The sequence below is a fragment of the Oncorhynchus clarkii genome, chromosome 13 (assembly GCF_045791955.1).
Source record: "Oncorhynchus clarkii lewisi isolate Uvic-CL-2024 chromosome 13, UVic_Ocla_1.0, whole genome shotgun sequence".
Lineage (NCBI taxonomy): Eukaryota > Metazoa > Chordata > Actinopteri > Salmoniformes > Salmonidae > Oncorhynchus > Oncorhynchus clarkii.
The window spans coordinates 5,958,431-5,975,930 of NC_092159.1; the positions used below are offsets into that span (position 1 = coordinate 5,958,431).

Here is a 17,500-nt window from a genome sequence, read left to right on the forward strand (position 1 = left end):
GTGTGTGTCTGGGGGTTTCCTCCCTGTGTCAGTCCGTTTCAGTGCCTAATGAATATGTCCTGGGGTGTGTGTCTGGGGGTTTCCTCCCTGTGTCAGTCCGTTTCAGTGCCTAATGAATATGTCCTGGGGTGTGTGTCTGGGGGTTTCCTCCCTGTGTCAGTCCGTTTCAGTGCCTAATGAATATGTCCTGGAGTGTGTGTCTGGGTGTTTCAGTCCGTTTCAGTGCCTAATGAATATGTCCTGGGGTGTGTGTCTGGGTGTTTCCTCCCTGTGTCAGTCCGTTTCAGTGCCTAATGAATATGTCCTGGGATGTGTGTCTGGGTGTTTCTGTTGTTCTCACCCACGGAGTTCATACCTAGCAGGTGTGGATGCGTTGGTTTCCCCTCATAAACCTGGCCAAGGTCAGGGTCCCAAATGGCACCCTATTCTCTATGAAGGGCCACCACCAGGGCTCTGGTTGAAAGTAGGGCACGATACAAGGAATAGAGCTCTGGTTGAAAGTAGGGCACGATACAGGGAATAGAGCTCTGGTTGAATGTAGGGCACGATACAGGGAATAGGGCTCTGGTTGAATGTAGGGCACGATACAGGGAATAGAGCTCTGGTTGAAAGTAGGGCACGATACAGGGAATAGGGCTCTGGTTGAAAGTAGGGCACGATACAGGGAATAGAGCTCTGGTTGAATGTAGGGCACGATACAGGGAATAGAGCTCTGGTTGAAAGTAGGGCACGATACAGGGAATAGAGCTCTGGTTGAAAGTAGGGCACGATACAGGGAATAGGATCCTATTTGGGACATAGACAAGGTGCTTCTACTGGTTGTTGGTTCAGGTGTGTCAAAATGTTGACCAGCAGTTTACCCGTTAGCATGTTAACAACTTTATTCTGTAGAGTTTACCCTGTTAACAACTTTATTCTGTAGAGTTTACCCTGTTAACATGTTAACAACTTTATTCTGTAGAGTTTACCCTGTTAACATGTTAACAACTTTATTCTGTAGAGTTTACCCTGTTAACAACTTTATTCTGTAGAGTTTACCCTGTTAACAACTTTATTCTGTAGAGTTTACCCTGTTAACACCTTTATTCTGTAGAGTTTACCCTGTTAACAACTTTATTCTGTAGAGTTTACCCTGTTAACAACTTTATTCTGTAGAGTTTACCCTGTTAACAACTTTATTCTGTAGAGTTTACCCTGTTAACATGTTCTGTGCTCAGACAACTTTATTCTCAACCGACCAGGTGTCTGTGAAAGTAGTTTTTTTAAGGGAAAATCACTGGAAAGTTCTGATGATATAAATGATTTCAAACATCACTGTGTCAACTGGTCTGTTAAAAAAAATGACAACACACTTCAAATTTGACATAAATCTATTTATTTGTATTTTTTCTCAATCAAAATGGTTCCCAGGGTACTTAGAGGTCAACACATAAGTAGTTTTAAAATGTGATCATATAATAACATACAGACACTCCATAAAATATTGAAGCAGCGAGTGACGAGTCCAGTTCCATTTAACCAGGGAGATGTGAGGTCAAACTAGACCTGGAGGGCTGACAGACACTGCCTCCCCTGTGGGCCTCCCGTTCCCCCGTGGGCCTCCCGTTCCCCCGTGGGCCTCCCGTTCCCCCGTGGCCTCTGGTCTAAGGTAGGGGACTATATGGGGAATAGGGTGCCATTCTGGTCTAATCTAGTGCACTATATAGAGAATAGGGTGCCATTCTGGTCTAATCTAGTGCACTATATAGAGAATAGGGTGCCATTCTGGTCTAATCTAGTGCACTATATAGAGAATAGGGTGCCATTCTGGTCTAATCTAGTGCACTATATAGGGAATAGGGTGCCATTCTGGTCTAATCTAGTGCACTATATAGGGAATAGGGTGCCATTCTGGTCTAATCTAGTGCACTATATAGAGAATAGGGTGCCATTCTGGTCAAATGTAGTGCACTATGTAGGGAACAGGGGGCCATTCTGGTCAAAGGTAGTGCACTATATAGGGAATAGGGTGCCATTCTGGTCAAATCTAGTGCACTATGTAGGGAATGGGGTGCCATTCTGGTCAAATCTAGTGCACTATATAGGGAATAGGGTGCCATTCTGGTAAAATCTAGTGCACTATGTAGGGAATGGGGTGCCATTCTGGTCTAATCTAGTGCACTATATAGGAAATAGGGTGCCATTTTGGGACATGTAATTGATACATGATTTGGTGTCCCAGGTCTGAATGAGACGGCTGGGATTCAACCAAAGGTGAACTGTCCACGACACCCGTCGACGATGCACCGTTAACCAGCTCATTCCTCTGGTTGTCATGGAGATGGTTGTCATGGTAAACGATGTCAGCTGAACATTAGATTGAACAGTCTAGTGTGGTTTGCTCATAATCCACAATGCGCCTTTGATTGAATCCTGGGCTGGACGGAAGTTAAACTATCAGAAACACCAGGGGTCCTCCAGGAGAAGTTAGACAGCAGTAGTCACAACAGAGCCATCTGATTGGCCAGAACCTGACCACAGAGCCATCTGATTGGCCAGAACCTGACCACAGAGCCATCTGATTGGCCAGAACCTGACCACAGACAGTTAAACCACAAAAAAAGAGAGAGATAAACAGAACAAAGAAACAACAACCAAAACAGTCTGTATGAACTGGACCAGACGGTAACCATAACAACCACAGACATGGTCAGAGAATCAGACAACCAATAAGAACCTCAGAAACATTTAAAAACTGACCAGTTTCACATACAGTCTGCGTCCCAATTGGCCCCCTATTCCCCATAGGCCTCTGATCAAAATTAGTGCACTATATAGGGAATAGGCCTCTGATCAAAATTAGTGTACTAAATAGGGAATAGGGCTCTGGTCAACAGTAGTGTACTATATAGGGAATAGGGCCCTGATCAACAGTAGTGTTCTATATAGGGAATAGGGCTCTGGTCTATAGTAGTGTTCTATATAGGGAATAGGCCTCTGGTCAAAATTAGTGCACTATATAGGGAATAGGGCTCTTGTCAACAGTAGTGCACTTTATAGGGAATAGGGCCCTGGTCAACAGTAGTGTACTATATAGGGAATAGGGCTCTGGTCTATAGTAGTGTTCTATATAGGGAATAGGCCTCTGGTCAAAATTAGTGCACTATATAGGGAATAGGGCTCTTGTCAACAGTAGTGCACTTTATAGGGAATAGGGCCCAGATCAACAGTAGTGTTCTATATAGGGAATAGGGCCCTGGTCATCAGTAGTGTACTATATAGGGAATAGGGCTCTGGTCTATAGTAGTGTTCTATATAGGGAATAGGGCTCTGGTCTATAGTAGTGTTCTATATAGGGAATAGGGTATCATTTGGGATCTAACCACTCTTCTGATGAGAGAACATGTGACAAACAAGTACACTATATAGAAAACAGGGTGGCGTTTGGGACGCAGACACGTGGTCCATAAAATAGTGGCTTCACCATCCAGCTGATAACAATTTCATCCAAATCTGATAACTAGGACAGCAGTCATTTAATATAAAAACAATCACAATGTCATGGCAACTAATGATCTGTGATTAGGTAAGTATAGGGAGAGAGGACTGGGACTGGGAGAGAGGGGTGGAGAGAGGAGGATGAAGAGGTAGAGTGAGAGAGAGAGAGGTAGAGAGAGAGGTAGAGAGAGAGGTAGAGAGTAAGAGAGATTAAGAGAGAGGTAGAGAGAGGTAGAGAGAGAGAGTGAGAGTGGTAGAGAGAGGTAGAGAGAGTAACAGAGAGGTAGAGAGAGAGATAGAGAGGAAGAGTGGTAGAGAGAGTAAGAGAGATTAAGAGAGAGGTAGAGAGAGGTAGAGAGAGGTAGAGAGAGTAACAGAGAGGTAGAGAGAGAGGTAGAGTGGTAGAGAGAGTAACAGAGAGGTAGAGAGAGTGAGAGAGGCAGAGAGAGAGAGAGATGAAGGGGTGGTACTGCTTAAACACACAGAATGGAAGTCCTTGGCTGAAAGGAGCGTCCGTCCGTCCGTCCGTGTGTGTGTGTATTGTCTAGAACTTGACGTAGGATGAGGGGATGTATCCTTCGTCTCCGTTGGCTCGTAGAACCCTCATCCATCCATCACCTTTATCGTTCTCCATCACACTGAGCTGCTCGCCTTCTGTTATAGACACTGTCCCCTGACTGGACCCTGGAGACACACACACACACACTAGTTATAGACACTGTCCCCTACTGGACCCTGGAGACACACACACACACTAGTTATAGACATTGTCCCTGGCTGGACCCTGGAGACACACACACACTAGTTATAGACATTGTCCCTGACTGGACCCTGGAGACACACACACACTAGTTATAGACACTGTCCCCTGACTGGACCCTGGAGACACACACACACACTAGTTATAGACACTGTCCCCTGACTGGACCCTGGAGACACACACACACTAGTTATAGACACTGTCCCCTGACTGGACCCTGGAGACACACACACACACTAGTTATAGACACTGTCCCCTACTGGACCCTGGAGACACACACACACTAGTTATAGACACTGTCCCCTGACTGGACCCTGGAGACACACACACACACACACACACACACTAGTTATAGACACTGTCCCCTACTGGACCCTGGAGACACACACACACTAGTTTTAGACACTGTTCCCTGACTGGACCCTGCAGACACACACACACACACACACACACACTAGTTATAGACACTGTCCCCTGACTGGAACCTGGAGACACATACTAGTTATAGACACTGTCCCCTGACTGGAACCTGGAGACACACACTAGTTATAGACACTGTCCCCTGACTGGAACCTGGAGACACACACTAGTTATAGACACTGTCCCCTGACTGGACCCTGGAGACACACACTAGTTATAGACACTGTCCCCTGACTGGACCCTGGAGACATACACTAGATATAGACACTGTCCCCTGACTGGACCCTGGAGACATACAACCTGGTGATGGCGTATGTGTGATGGTGTGTGTGTGATGGTGTGTGTCTGATGGTGTGTGAGTGTGTGATGGTGTTTGTGTGTGTGATGGCGTATGTGTGTGTGATGGCGTATGTGTGTGTGATGGCGTATGTGTGATGGTGTGTATGTGTGTGTGTGATGGTGTGTGTGTGATGGTGTGTGATGGTGTGCGTGTGATGGTGTGCGTGTGTGATGGTGTGCGTGTGTGATGGTGTGCGTGTGATGGTGTGCGTGTGATGGTGTGCGTGTGTGATGGTGTGCGTGTGTGTGATGGTGTGCGTGTGTGATGGTGTGCGTGTGTGATGGTGTGTGTGTGATGGTGTGCGTGTGATGGTGTGCGTGTGTGATGGTGTGCGTGTGTGTGATGGTGTGCGTGTGTGTGATGGTGTGCGTGTGTGATGGTGTGCGTGTGTGATGGTGTGCGTGTGTGATGGTGTGCGTGTGTGATGGTGTGCGTGTGTGATGGTGTGCGTGTGTGATGGTGTGCGTGTGATGGTGTGCGTGTGATGGTGTGCGTGTGATGGTGTGCGTGTGATGGTGTGCGTGTGTGATGGTGTGTGTGTGTGTGATGGTGTGCGTGTGTGTGATGGTGTGCGTGTACCTTGGAAGGTGTAGAGGGCAGTAGCCTTTTCTATAGGAGTCTCCACATCTTCATCAAAGTCTTCATCAAACTCTGAGTAGATGTTCTGAGACGGATCAGCTGACATGGAACTGAAGACAGAGACACACACACACACACACACACACACACACACACACACACACACACACACACACACACACACACACACACACACACACACACACACACACACACACACACACACACACACACACACACACACACACTATATTAACACATATACACATTATATAAACCCACACACTATATTAACACATATAGACATTATATATATATATACACACACGCTCCCTCTCTCTTACCAGTGTTGATTGTTGTTGACAGCAGTGTTGGTAGAATCATCTCCTCTGAAAGCCTCAGCCAGCCAAGACTGTCAGAGAGAAGAATGACTTGCTGTTTACTATAGATGGCTAATGACAAAGGTGTGAGTGTCCGTGTTACCAAGCCAGAGTGTCTGTGTCACCAAGCCAGAGTGTCTGTGTCACCAAGCCAGAGTGTCCGTGTCACCAAGCCAGAGTGTCTGTGTCACCAAGCCAGAGTGTCTGTGTCACCAAGCCAGAGTGTCCGTGTCACCAAGCCAGAGTGTCTGTGTCACCAAGCCAGAGTGTCCGTGTCACCAAGCCAGAGTGTCCGTGTCACCAAGCCAGAGTGTCCGTGTCACCAAGCCAGAGTGTCCGTGTCACCAAGCCAGAGTGTCCGTGTCACCAAGCCAGAGTGTCTGTGTCACCAAGCCAGAGTGTCTGTGTCACCAAGCCAGAGTGTCTGTGTCACCAAGCCAGAGTGTCTGTGTCACCAAGCCAGAGTGTCTGTGTCACCAAGCCAGAGTGTCTGTGTCACCAAGCCAGAGTGTCCGTGTCACCAAGCCAGAGTGTCTGTGTCACCAAGCCAGAGTGTCTGTCACCAAGCCAGAGTGTCTGTGTCACCAAGCCAGAGTGTCTGTGTCACCAAGCCAGAGTGTCTGTGTCACCAAGCCAGAGTGTCCGTGTCACCAAGCCAGAGTGTCCGTGTCACCAAGCCAGAGTGTCTGTGTCACCAAGCCAGAGTGTCCGTGTCACCAAGCCAGAGTGTCTGTGTCACCAAGCCAGAGTGTCCGTGTCACCAAGCCAGAGTGTCCGTGTCACCAAGCCAGAGTGTCCGTGTCACCAAGCCAGAGTGTCTGTGTCACCAAGCCAGAGTGTCTGTGTCACCAAGCCAGAGTGTCTGTGTCACCAAGCCAGAGTGTCTGTGTCACCAAGCCAGAGTGTCTGTGTCACCAAGCCAGAGTGTCTGTGTCACCAAGCCAGAGTGTCTGTGTCACCAAGCCAGAGTGTCCGTGTCACCAAGCCAGAGTGTCTGTGTTACCAAGCCAGAGTGTCCGTGTCACCAAGCCAGAGTGTTCGTGTCACCAAGCCAGAGTGTCTGTGTCACCAAGCCAGAGTGTCTGTGTCACCAAGCCAGAGTGTCTGTGTCACCAAGCCAGAGTGTCTGTGTCACCAAGCCAGAGTGTCTGTGTCACCAAGCCAGAGTGTCTGTGTCACCAAGCCAGAGTGTCTGTGTCACCAAGCCAGAGTGTCTGTGTCACCAAGCCAGAGTGTCCGTGTCACCAAGCCAGAGTGTCTGTGTCACCAAGCCAGAGTGTCTGTGTCACCAAGCCAGAGTGTCTGTGTCACCAAGCCAGAGTGTCTGTGTTACCAAGCCAGAGTGTCTGTGTCACCAAGCCAGAGTGTCTGTGTCACCAAGCCAGAGTGTCTGTGTCACCAAGCCAGAGTGTCCGTGTTACCAAGCCAGAGTGTCCGTGTCACCAAGCCAGAGTGTCTGTGTCACCAAGCCAGAGTGTCTGTGTCACCAAGCCAGAGTGTCTGTGTTACCAAGCCAGAGTGTCCGTGTTACCAAGCCAGAGTGTCCGTGTTACCAAGCCAGAGTGTCCGTGTCACCAAGCCAGAGTGTCCGTGTCACCAAGCCAGAGTGTCCGTGTCACCAAGCCAGAGTGTCCGTGTTACCAAGCCAGAGTGTCCGTGTCACCAAGCCAGAGTGTCCGTGTCACCAAGCCAGAGTGTCTGTGTCACCAAGCCAGAGTGTCTGTGTCACCAAGCCAGAGTGTCTGTGTTACCAAGCCAGAGTGTCCGTGTTACCAAGCCAGAGTGTCCGTGTTACCAAGCCAGAGTGTCTGTGTCACCAAGCCAGAGTGTCCGTGTCACCAAGCCAGAGTGTCCGTGTCACCAAGCCAGAGTGTCTGTGTCACCAAGCCAGAGTGTCCGTGTTACCAAGCCAGAGTGTCCGTGTTACCAAGCCAGAGTGTCCGTGTCACCAAGCCAGAGTGTCCGTGTCACCAAGCCAGAGTGTCCGTGTTACCAAGCCAGAGTGTCCGTGTCACCAAGCCAGAGTGTCTGTGTCACCAAGCCAGAGTGTCTGTGTCACCAAGCCAGAGTGTCCGTGTCACCAAGCCAGAGTGTCCGTGTCACCAAGCCAGAGTGTCCGTGTTACCAAGCCAGAGTGTCCGTGTCACCAAGCCAGAGTGTCTGTGTCACCAAGCCAGAGTGTGTGTGTCACCAAGCCAGAGTGTGTGTGTGTGTGTGTGTGTGTGTGTGTGTGTGTGTGTGCAGTAGCCTACCTCGTATTTGGTGAGTTGTCCTCTGAGTCGTCCAACGTTCTGCGAGGTCTGGGTGATCTGAGGTTCTAGACTGGCTGGGTCTCCCATCTGAGGGTTCCGTTCATAAACACCTCTCATCTTCTCTAATGCCTCACTGGAGGAGGAGGAAAAAAGAGAGAGAGACAGGCAGACAGAGAGAGACAGAGAGAGACAGAGAGAGAGACAGAGAGAGACAGAGAGAGAGAGACAGAGAGAGACAGAGAGAGAAACAGACAGACAGAGACAGAGAGACAGAGAGAGAGAGACAGAGAAAGACAGAGAGAGAAACAGACAGACAGAGACAGAGAGACAGAGAGAGACAGAAAGAGACAGACAGAGAGAGACAGAGAAAGACAGAGAGAGACAGAGAAAGACAGAGAGAGACACAGACAGGAACAGGCAATATGTTACAGAAGAAGGGCGTCTGTTAGAACAAATCAACGTGTCCCAAAAGGCACACTATTCCCATCTAGTACACTACTACTGATCAGGGTCCTATAAGCCCTGGTCAAAGGCAGCGTACTATATAGGGAATAGGGTGCCATTCGAGACGGACACGATGGGAGAATCTCAATTGCCAACTCCTCGCCTCCTTCTCAAAACCCATTGGATGAGAAAGCCAGAGGTCCCTCCCTTCTGACCTGAGAGAGGAGAGAACACGCGAGGAGGAGAATGTCATTGAGATTCTCCCAGTGATGGACAGAGACAGTAAGACTGTGAGATAGCCGCCGTCACTGTGGTGATGATGTCAGAGTGGCGGGGGAGGCGGGGCTACCTCTGATCCAGCTCCTTTTGAAGTTCCTTGGTGATGTCATCAATCTTGGACTGAAGTCTCTTCTTCCTCTGTTCTGGAGGCAGGTGAGAGAAGTCCTCAGCAGCTGGAGACTGGGGGGGGGGGGGGGGGGGGGAAGAGAGGAGGGGGCGAGAGAGGGATGCGGGAGAGAGAGAGGAGGGGGCCGGAGAGAGAGAGAGGAGGGGGAGAGAGAGAGAGAGGAGAGAGGGATGCGGGAGAGAGAGAGAGGAGGGGGCGAGAGAGGGATGCGGGAGAGAGAGAGGAGGGGGCCGGAGAGGGAGAGAGGAGAGAGAGAGCAAGAGAGAGAGAGAAAGAGAGAGGAGGGGGAGAGAGGGATGAGAGAGAGAGGAGCGAGAGCGAGAGCGAGAGAGAGAGAGAGAGAGAGAGAGAGAGAGAGAGAGAGAGAGAGAGAGACAATGACATTATATAGGACAGTTTGCCAATAAAGCCCCTTAAATTGAATTGAGAGAGGAGGGGTGAGAGAGCAGGTGAGCGAGAGAAAGCGAGATAGATGAGGGTGAGGTGTTATGCTCACACACACACAGAGTAAAGAAACGTGTTGGACATAAACCTGAGTTAAACCTGAGTTAGTGATAAATATCCCTCAGTTATTACCGAAACCGCTTTAAACCCTCAACCAGACAAGGTTCTGTTTAAACCCTCAAAACCAGACAAGGTTCTGTTTAAACCCTCAAAACCAGACAAGGTTCTGTTTAAACCCTCAAAACCAGACAAGGTTCTGTTTAAACCCTCAAAACCAGACAAGGTTCTGTTTAAACCCTCAAAACCAGACAAGGTTCTGTTTAAACCCACAAAACCAGACAAGGTTCTGTTTAAACCCTCAAAACCAGACACGGGTTCTGTCCCAAAGTCTCTCCTTCCTCCTGAAGTGAACACTTCCACCATATGAAAGGAAATTAATATCTTCCATTAGCCCACGTCTCCACCAATCTAACGCTGTAATAACTAGCCCACGTCTCCCCCAATCTAACACTGTAATAAATAGCCCACGTCTCCACCAATCTAACGTTGTAATAACTAGCCCACGTCTCTCCCAATCTAACGCTGTAATAAATAGCCCACGTCTCCCCCAATCTAACGCTGTAATAACTAGCCCAGGTCTCCCCCAATCTAACGCTGTAATAACTAGCCCACGTCTCCCCCAATCTAACGCTGTAATAACTAGCCCACGTCTCTCCCAATCTAACACTGTAATAACTAGCCCACGTCTCCCCCAATTTAAACGCTGTAATAACTAGCCCACGTCTCTCCCAATCTAACGCTGTAATAACTAGCCCACGTCTCTCCCAATCTAACGCTGTAATAACCAGCCCACGTCTCCCCCAATCTAACGCTGTAATAACCAGCCCACGTCTCCCCCAATCTAACGCTGTAATAACTAGCCCACGTCTCCCCCAATCTAACGCTGTAATAACTAGCCCACGTCTCCCCCAATCTAACGCTGTAATAACTAGCCCATCTCTCCCCCAATCTAACACTGTAATAACTAGCACACGTCTCCCCCAATCTAACACTGTAATAACTAGCCCACGTCTCCCCCACGTCTCCCCCAATCTAACGCTGTAATAACTAGCCCACGTCTCCACCAATCTAACACTGTAATAACTAGCCCACGTCTCCCCCAATCTAACGCTGTAATAACTAGCCCACGTCTCCCCCAATCTAACGCTGTAATAACTAGCCCACGTCTCCTCCAATCTAACGCTGTAATAACTAGCCCACGTCTCCTCCAATCTAACGCTGTAATAACTAGCCCACGTCTCCCCCAATCTAACGCTGTAATAAATAGCCCACGTCTCCCCCAATCTAACGCTGTAATAAATAGCCCACGTCTCCCCCAATCTAACGCTGTAATAACTAGCCCACGTCTCCCCCAATCTAACGCTGTAATAACTAGCCCACGTCTCCCCCAATCTAACGCTGTAATAACTAGCCCACGTCTCCCCCAATATAACACTGTAATAACTAGCCCACGTCTCCCCCAATCTAACACTGTAATAACTAGCCCACGTCTCCCCACGTCTCCCCCAATCTAACGCTGTAATAACTAGCCCACGTCTCCCCCAATCTAACACTGTAATTACTAGCCCACGTCTCCACCAATCTAACGCTGTAATAACTAGCCCACGTCTCCACCAATCTAACGCTGTAATAACTAGCCCACGTCTCCACCAATCTAACACTGTAATAACTAGCCCACATCTCCCCCAATCTAACGCTGTAATAACTAGCCCACGTATCCCCCAATCTAACACTGTAATAAATAGCCCACGTCTCCCCCAATCTAACACTGTAATAACTAGCCCACGTCTCCCCCAATCTAACACTGTAATAACTAGCCCACGTCTCCCCCACGTCTCCCCCAATCTAACGCTGTAATAACTAGCCCACGTCTCCACCAATCTAACACTGTAATAACTAGCCCACGTCTCCCCCACGTCTCCCCCAATGTAACGCTGTAATAACTAGCCCACGTCTCCACCAATCTAACACTGTAATAACTAGCCCACGTCTCCCCCAATCTAACACTGTAATAACTAGCCCACGTCTCCCCCAATCTAACACTGTAATAACTAGCCCACGTCTCCCCCAATCTAACGCTGTAATAACTAGCCCACGTCTCCCCCAATCTAACACTGTAATAACTAGCCCACGTCTCCCCCAATCTAACGCTGTAATAACTAGCCCAGGTCTCCCCCAATCTAACGCTGTAATAACTAGCCCACGTCTCCCCCAATCTAACGCTGTAATAACTAGCCCACGTCTCCCCCAATCTAACGCTGTAATAACCAGCCCACGTCTCCCCCAATCTAACACTGTAATAACTAGCCCACGTCTCCCCCAATCTAACGCTGTAATAACTAGCCCACGTCTCCACCAATCTAACACTTTAACATTTGTGAGATGTAGTGAACAATTGCACACTTCAGGAGACAGGAGATATTATTGGGACGCACCCCAGACGTTGAGGTCCACAGTACTGCTGGTTGTTATCTTAGTCCTCTCAACACCTCCAGAGTACTGATTGGTGGAGGCCTGGATTATATCTAACCACAGGAAGGGTTACCATGTTAACTACCAAGGAGAGAAGAACACCAGTCAGTACTGTGGAGGCCTGGATTATATCTAACCGTAACCATAGGAACCCTGATCTAAACCGTAACCATAGGAAGGGTTACCATGTTAACTACCAAGGAGAGAAGAACACCAGTCAGTACTGTGGAGGTGGAGGCCTGGGTTACATCTAACCGTAACCATAGAAACCCTGATCTAAACTGTAACCATAGGAAGTGTTACCATGTGCTTGTCAGCATTTATCCTCTGGAACTTGAGAAGGAAGGACACTCATCGTGAGACACACACACATAGATTAACAGAAACACACATGTATTGTGACATCTTCAGACATTGTAAACAAACAACAAAATGTCCTCATCCACCAATCAGCATTGGGCTTACCTGTCCATCTAGCCCAGGGCTGTCCAATCCTGGTCCTGGAGGTCCCAAACACTTCTGGTTTTCATCCCCTCCTTCTAATTAGGGACTAATTCACACCTGGGACACCAGGTGAGTGTAATTAACTACCAGGTAGAAACAAAGACAAGAAGTGTTTGGGCCCTCCAGGAACGGAATTGGGCAGCCCTGATCTAGCCAATCAGTCTCTGCTGTTGGAACCTTGGACCCCTGTGACTCACCTGAGTATGCTGGTTACCCAATACACTGATCGGGGACCAGTTTTCCTCCCATAATCCTAACCGGATCCATTAGATACTAATCTAAGCACTGATCTAGGACCAGATTACCCTCCAACAATCCTAACCTGAATCATTAGATACTAACCTAACCACTGATCTAGGACCAGATTACCCTCCTACAATCCTAACCTGATCCATTAGGAGGGGAAACACCAAACTGTCCTCAGATCTAGGGAGACTCACCGGTCTGTGCAGAGCCCTGAAGGTAGCAAGGCGAGGTTTGACAGAACGGTTAAACTCTCTCAGGCAGAAAGAGAGAGGGGCGCGACCCAGCTTAGAGAGGGGGAAGGGGTTAGGGTAGGGGGCAGAGATAGAGGGGTATGAGACCTGGGGAGGGAAGGACGAGGAAAAGGAGGAAGACAAGGTGGGAAAGGAGAAAACCACTGGAGAAGGAGAGGTAGACACTATAAAGAAAAACAAAGAGGATTAAGGCTGAGAAAAGAGAAGAAAATACCCTGAAGAAACACTATGTAGAGACATTACACACACACACACACACACACACACACACACACACACACACACACACACACACACACACACACACACACACACACACACACACACACACACACACACACACACACACACACACACACACACACACACACACACACAGAGAGAGAGAGCTCTTTGAATTGAGAGAGAAAGAGACATCGCTAGAATTGGCCCCTCAGGTGTAAGAGGGGAGCAGAGAGGTGTGGAATGTGTCTGTGTATAGAGGGGGGTCTGATTACCCAACACTAAGAACTATCCATGCCCCTGACCAGGCTTGTCCAATGACAGAGAGGAAGGATGAACAGAATGCTGTAGCCCAATGACAGAGGAAGGATGAACAGAACGCAGAGGACAGGAGGGAGACGAAAGAGAAGAGAGATGGGAGGAGGACAGGAGGGAGACGAAAGAAAACGGGTGGGGTTATATCCTTCCTGTTTGGCCCTGTCCGGGGGTTTCCTCGGATGGGGCCACAGTGTCTCCTGACCCATCCTGTCTCAGCCTCCAGTATTTATGCTGCAGTAGTTTATGTGTCGGGGGGCTAGGGTCAGTTTGTTATATCTGGAGTAATTCTCCTGTCCTATTCGGTGTCCTGTGTGAATCTAAGTGTGCGTTCTCTAATTCTCTCTCTCTTTCTCTCTTTCTTTCTCTCTCTCGGAGGACCTGAGCCCTAGGACCATGCCCCAGGACTACCTGACATGATGACTCCTTGCTGTCCCCAGTCCACCTGGCTGTGCTGCTGCTCCAGTTTCAACTGTTCTGCCTTATTATTATTCGACCATGCTGGTCATTTATGAACATTTGAACATCTTGGCCATGTTCTGTTACAATCTCCACCCGGCACAGCCAGAAGAGGACTGGCCATCCCACATGTGCTCTCTCTAATTCTCTCCTTCTTTCTCTCTCTCGGAGGACCTGAGCCCTAGGACCATGCCCCAGGAATACCTGACATGATGACTCCTTGTTGTCCCCAGTCCACCTGACCGTGCTGCTGCTCCAGTTTCAACTGTTCTGCCTTATTATTATTCGACCATGCTGGTCATTTATGAACATTTGAACATCTTGGCCATGTTCTGTTATAATCTCCACCCGGCACAGCCAGAAGAGGACTGGCCACCCCACATAGCCTGGTTCCTCTCTAGGTTTCTTCCTAGGTTTTGGCCTTTCTAGGGAGTTTTTCCTAGCCACCGTGCTTCTACACCTGCATTGCTTGCTGTTTGGGGTTTTAGGCTGGGTTTCTGTACAGCACTTTGAGATATCAGCTGATGTACGAAGGGCTATATAAATACATTTGATTTGATTTGAAAACAGAGATGGGTAGAGGACAGGAGGGAGACGAAAGAAGAGAGATGGGTAGAGGACAGGAGGGAGACGAAAGAGAAGAGAGATGGGTAGAGGACAGGAGGGAGACGAAAGAAGAGAGATGGGTAGAGGACAGGAGGGAGACGAAAGAAGAGAGATGGGTAGAGGACAGGAGGGAGACGAAAGAGAAGAGAGATGGGTAGAGGACAGGAGGGAGACGAAAGAAGAGAGATGGGTAGAGGACAGGAGGGAGACGAAAGAAGAGAGATGGGTAGAGGACAGGAGGGAGACTAAAGAGAAGAGAGATGGGTAGAGGACAGGAGGGAGACGAAAGAAGAGAGATGGGTAGAGGACAGTAGGGAGACGAAAGAAGAGAGATGGGTAGAGGACAGGAGGGAGACTAAAGAGAAGAGAGATGGGTAGAGGACAGGAGGGAGACGAAAGAAGAGAGATGGGTAGAGGACAGGAGGGAGACGAAAGAAGAGAGATGGGTAGAGGACAGGAGGGAGACTAAAGAGAAGAGAGATGGGTAGAGGACAGGAGGGAGACGAAAGAAGAGAGATGGGTAGAGGACAGTAGGGAGACGAAAGAAGAGAGATGGGTAGAGGACAGGAGGGAGACTAAAGAGAAGAGAGATGGGTAGAGGACAGGAGGGAGACGAAAGAAGAGAGATGGGTAGAGGACAGGAGGGAGACGAAAGAAGAGAGATGGGTAGAGGACAGGAGGGAGACTAAAGAGAAGAGAGATGGGTAGAGGACAGGAGGGAGACGAAAGAAGAGAGATGGGTAGAGGACAGGAGGGAGACGAAAGAAGAGAGATGGGTAGAGGACAGTAGGGAGACGAAAGAAGAGAGATGGGTAGAGGACAGGAGGGAAGGGCTGGTCTATTGTACCTGGCTCCTCTTTCTCAAGTGACAGAGCTTAGTGCACGCTTTGGAGTGGGGTAGTGTAGGGTGCAAGATTCATCCGTGGGGCCGAAACGTTATTATAATAATAAATGTGTACCCAATAGACCGTCTCCCGGCAAGGCCAGGAAGAGACCGTCTCCCGGCAAGGCCGAGTAGAGACCGTCTCCCGGCAAGGCCGAGTAGAGACCGTCCCCCGGCAAGGCCAGGAAGAGACCGTCCCCCGGCAAGGCCAGGAAGAGACCGTCCCCCGGCAAGGCCGAGTAGAGACCGTCCCCCGGCAAGGCCAGGAAGAGACCGTCCCCCGGCAAGGCCGAGTAGAGACCGTCCCCCGGCAAGGCCGAGTAGAGACCGTCCCCGGCAAGGCCAGGAAGAGACCGTCCCCCGGCAAGGCCAGGAAGAGACCGTCCCCCGGCAAGGCCGAGTAGAGACCGTCCCCCGGCAAGGCCGAGTAGAGACCGTCCCCCGGCAAGGCCAGGAAGAGACCGTCCCCCGGCAAGGCCGAGTAGAGACCGTCCCCCGGCAAGGCCGAGTAGAGACCGTCCCCCGGCAAGGCCGAGTAGAGACCGTCCCCCGGCAAGGCCGAGTAGAGACCGTCCCCCGGCAAGGCCAGGAAGAGACCGTCCCCCGGCAAGGCCAGGAAGAGACCGTCCCCCGGCAAGGCCGAGTAGAGACCGTCCCCCGGCAAGGCCAGGAAGAGACTGTCCCCCGGCAAGGCCGAGTAGAGACCGTCCCCCGGCAAGGCCGAGTAGAGACCGTCCCCCGGCAAGGCCAGGAAGAGACCGTCCCCCGGCAAGGCCAGGAAGAGACCGTCCCCCGGCAAGGCCGAGTAGAGACCGTCCCCCGGCAAGGCCGAGTAGAGACCGTCCCCCGGCAAGGCCAGGAAGAGACCGTCCCCCGGCAAGGCCGAGTAGAGACCGTCCCCCGGCAAGGCCGAGTAGAGACCGTCCCCCGGCAAGGCCAGGAAGAGACCGTCCCCCGGCAAGGCCAGGAAGAGACCGTCCCCCGGCAAGGCCGAGTAGAGACCGTCCCCCGGCAAGGCCGAGTAGAGACCGTCCCCCGGCAAGGCCGAGTAGAGACCATCCCCCAGTAAGACCGAGAAGAGACCATCCCCCAGTAAGGCAGAGAAGAGATCGTCCCCCAGTAAGACCGAGAAGAGACCGTCCCCCGGTAAGACAGAGAAGAGACCGTCCCCCAGTAAGGCCGAGTAGAGACCGTCCCCCGGCAAGGCCGAGTAGAGACCGTCCCCCGGCAAGGCCAGGAAGAGACCGTCCCCCGGCAAGGCCAGGAAGAGACCGTCCCCCGGCAAGGCCGAGTAGAGACCGTCCCCCGGCAAGGCCGAGTAGAGACCGTCCCCCGGCAAGGCCGAGTAGAGACCGTCCCCCGGCAAGGCCGAGTAGAGACCGTCCCCCGGCAAGGCCGAGTAGAGACCGTCCCCCGGCAAGGCCAGGAAGAGACCGTCCCCCGGCAAGGCCAGGAAGAGACCGTCCCCCGGCAAGGCCGAGTAGAGACCGTCCCCCGGCAAGGCCGAGTAGAGACCGTCCCCCGGCAAGGCCGAGTAGAGACCGTCCCCCGGCAAGGCCGAGTAGAGACCGTCCCCCCGGCAAGGCCAGGAAGAGACCGTCCCCCGGCAAGGCCGAGTAGAGACCGTCCCCCGGCAAGGCCAGGAAGAGACTGTCCCCCGGCAAGGCCGAGTAGAGACCGTCCCCCGGCAAGGCCGAGTAGAGACCATCCCCCAGTAAGACCGAGAAGAGACCATCCCCCAGTAAGACCGAGAAGAGACCGTCCCCCGGTAAGACAGAGAAGAGACCGTCCCCCAGTAAGGCCGAGAAGAGACCGTCCCGCCGGCAAGGCCGAGAAGAGACCGTCCCCCAGTAAGACTGGATTGAAAATAACAATAATAATTTCATACCTTGATTATTTGCAGGAATACTTTAGAACAGATTTCCTGAATTTAAACATTGTTTTACATAATTCCTGGTCATTTGCAGTCTATAAAAAATG

General features: G+C 50.7%; 1 protein-coding gene across 1 annotated transcript in view; it reads right to left on the reverse strand.

Moving 5' to 3' along the window:
* Nucleotides 1–3,989: 3,989 nt before the first annotated feature.
* Nucleotides 3,990–17,500, reverse strand: part of LOC139423732 (cdc42-interacting protein 4 homolog) — a 32,131-nt gene continuing 18,620 nt past the window's right edge. Inside the window, exons 10-14 of the mRNA XM_071175347.1 lie at nucleotides 9,002–9,111; nucleotides 8,209–8,341; nucleotides 5,921–5,988; nucleotides 5,577–5,686; nucleotides 3,990–4,161 (exon numbers count right to left, since the gene is read on the reverse strand). Coding sequence (XP_071031448.1) covers nucleotides 4,022–4,161; nucleotides 5,577–5,686; nucleotides 5,921–5,988; nucleotides 8,209–8,341; nucleotides 9,002–9,111 — 561 coding nt within the window. The 3' untranslated portion in view covers nucleotides 3,990–4,021. The remainder of the gene's footprint in view (nucleotides 4,162–5,576; nucleotides 5,687–5,920; nucleotides 5,989–8,208; nucleotides 8,342–9,001; nucleotides 9,112–17,500) is intronic.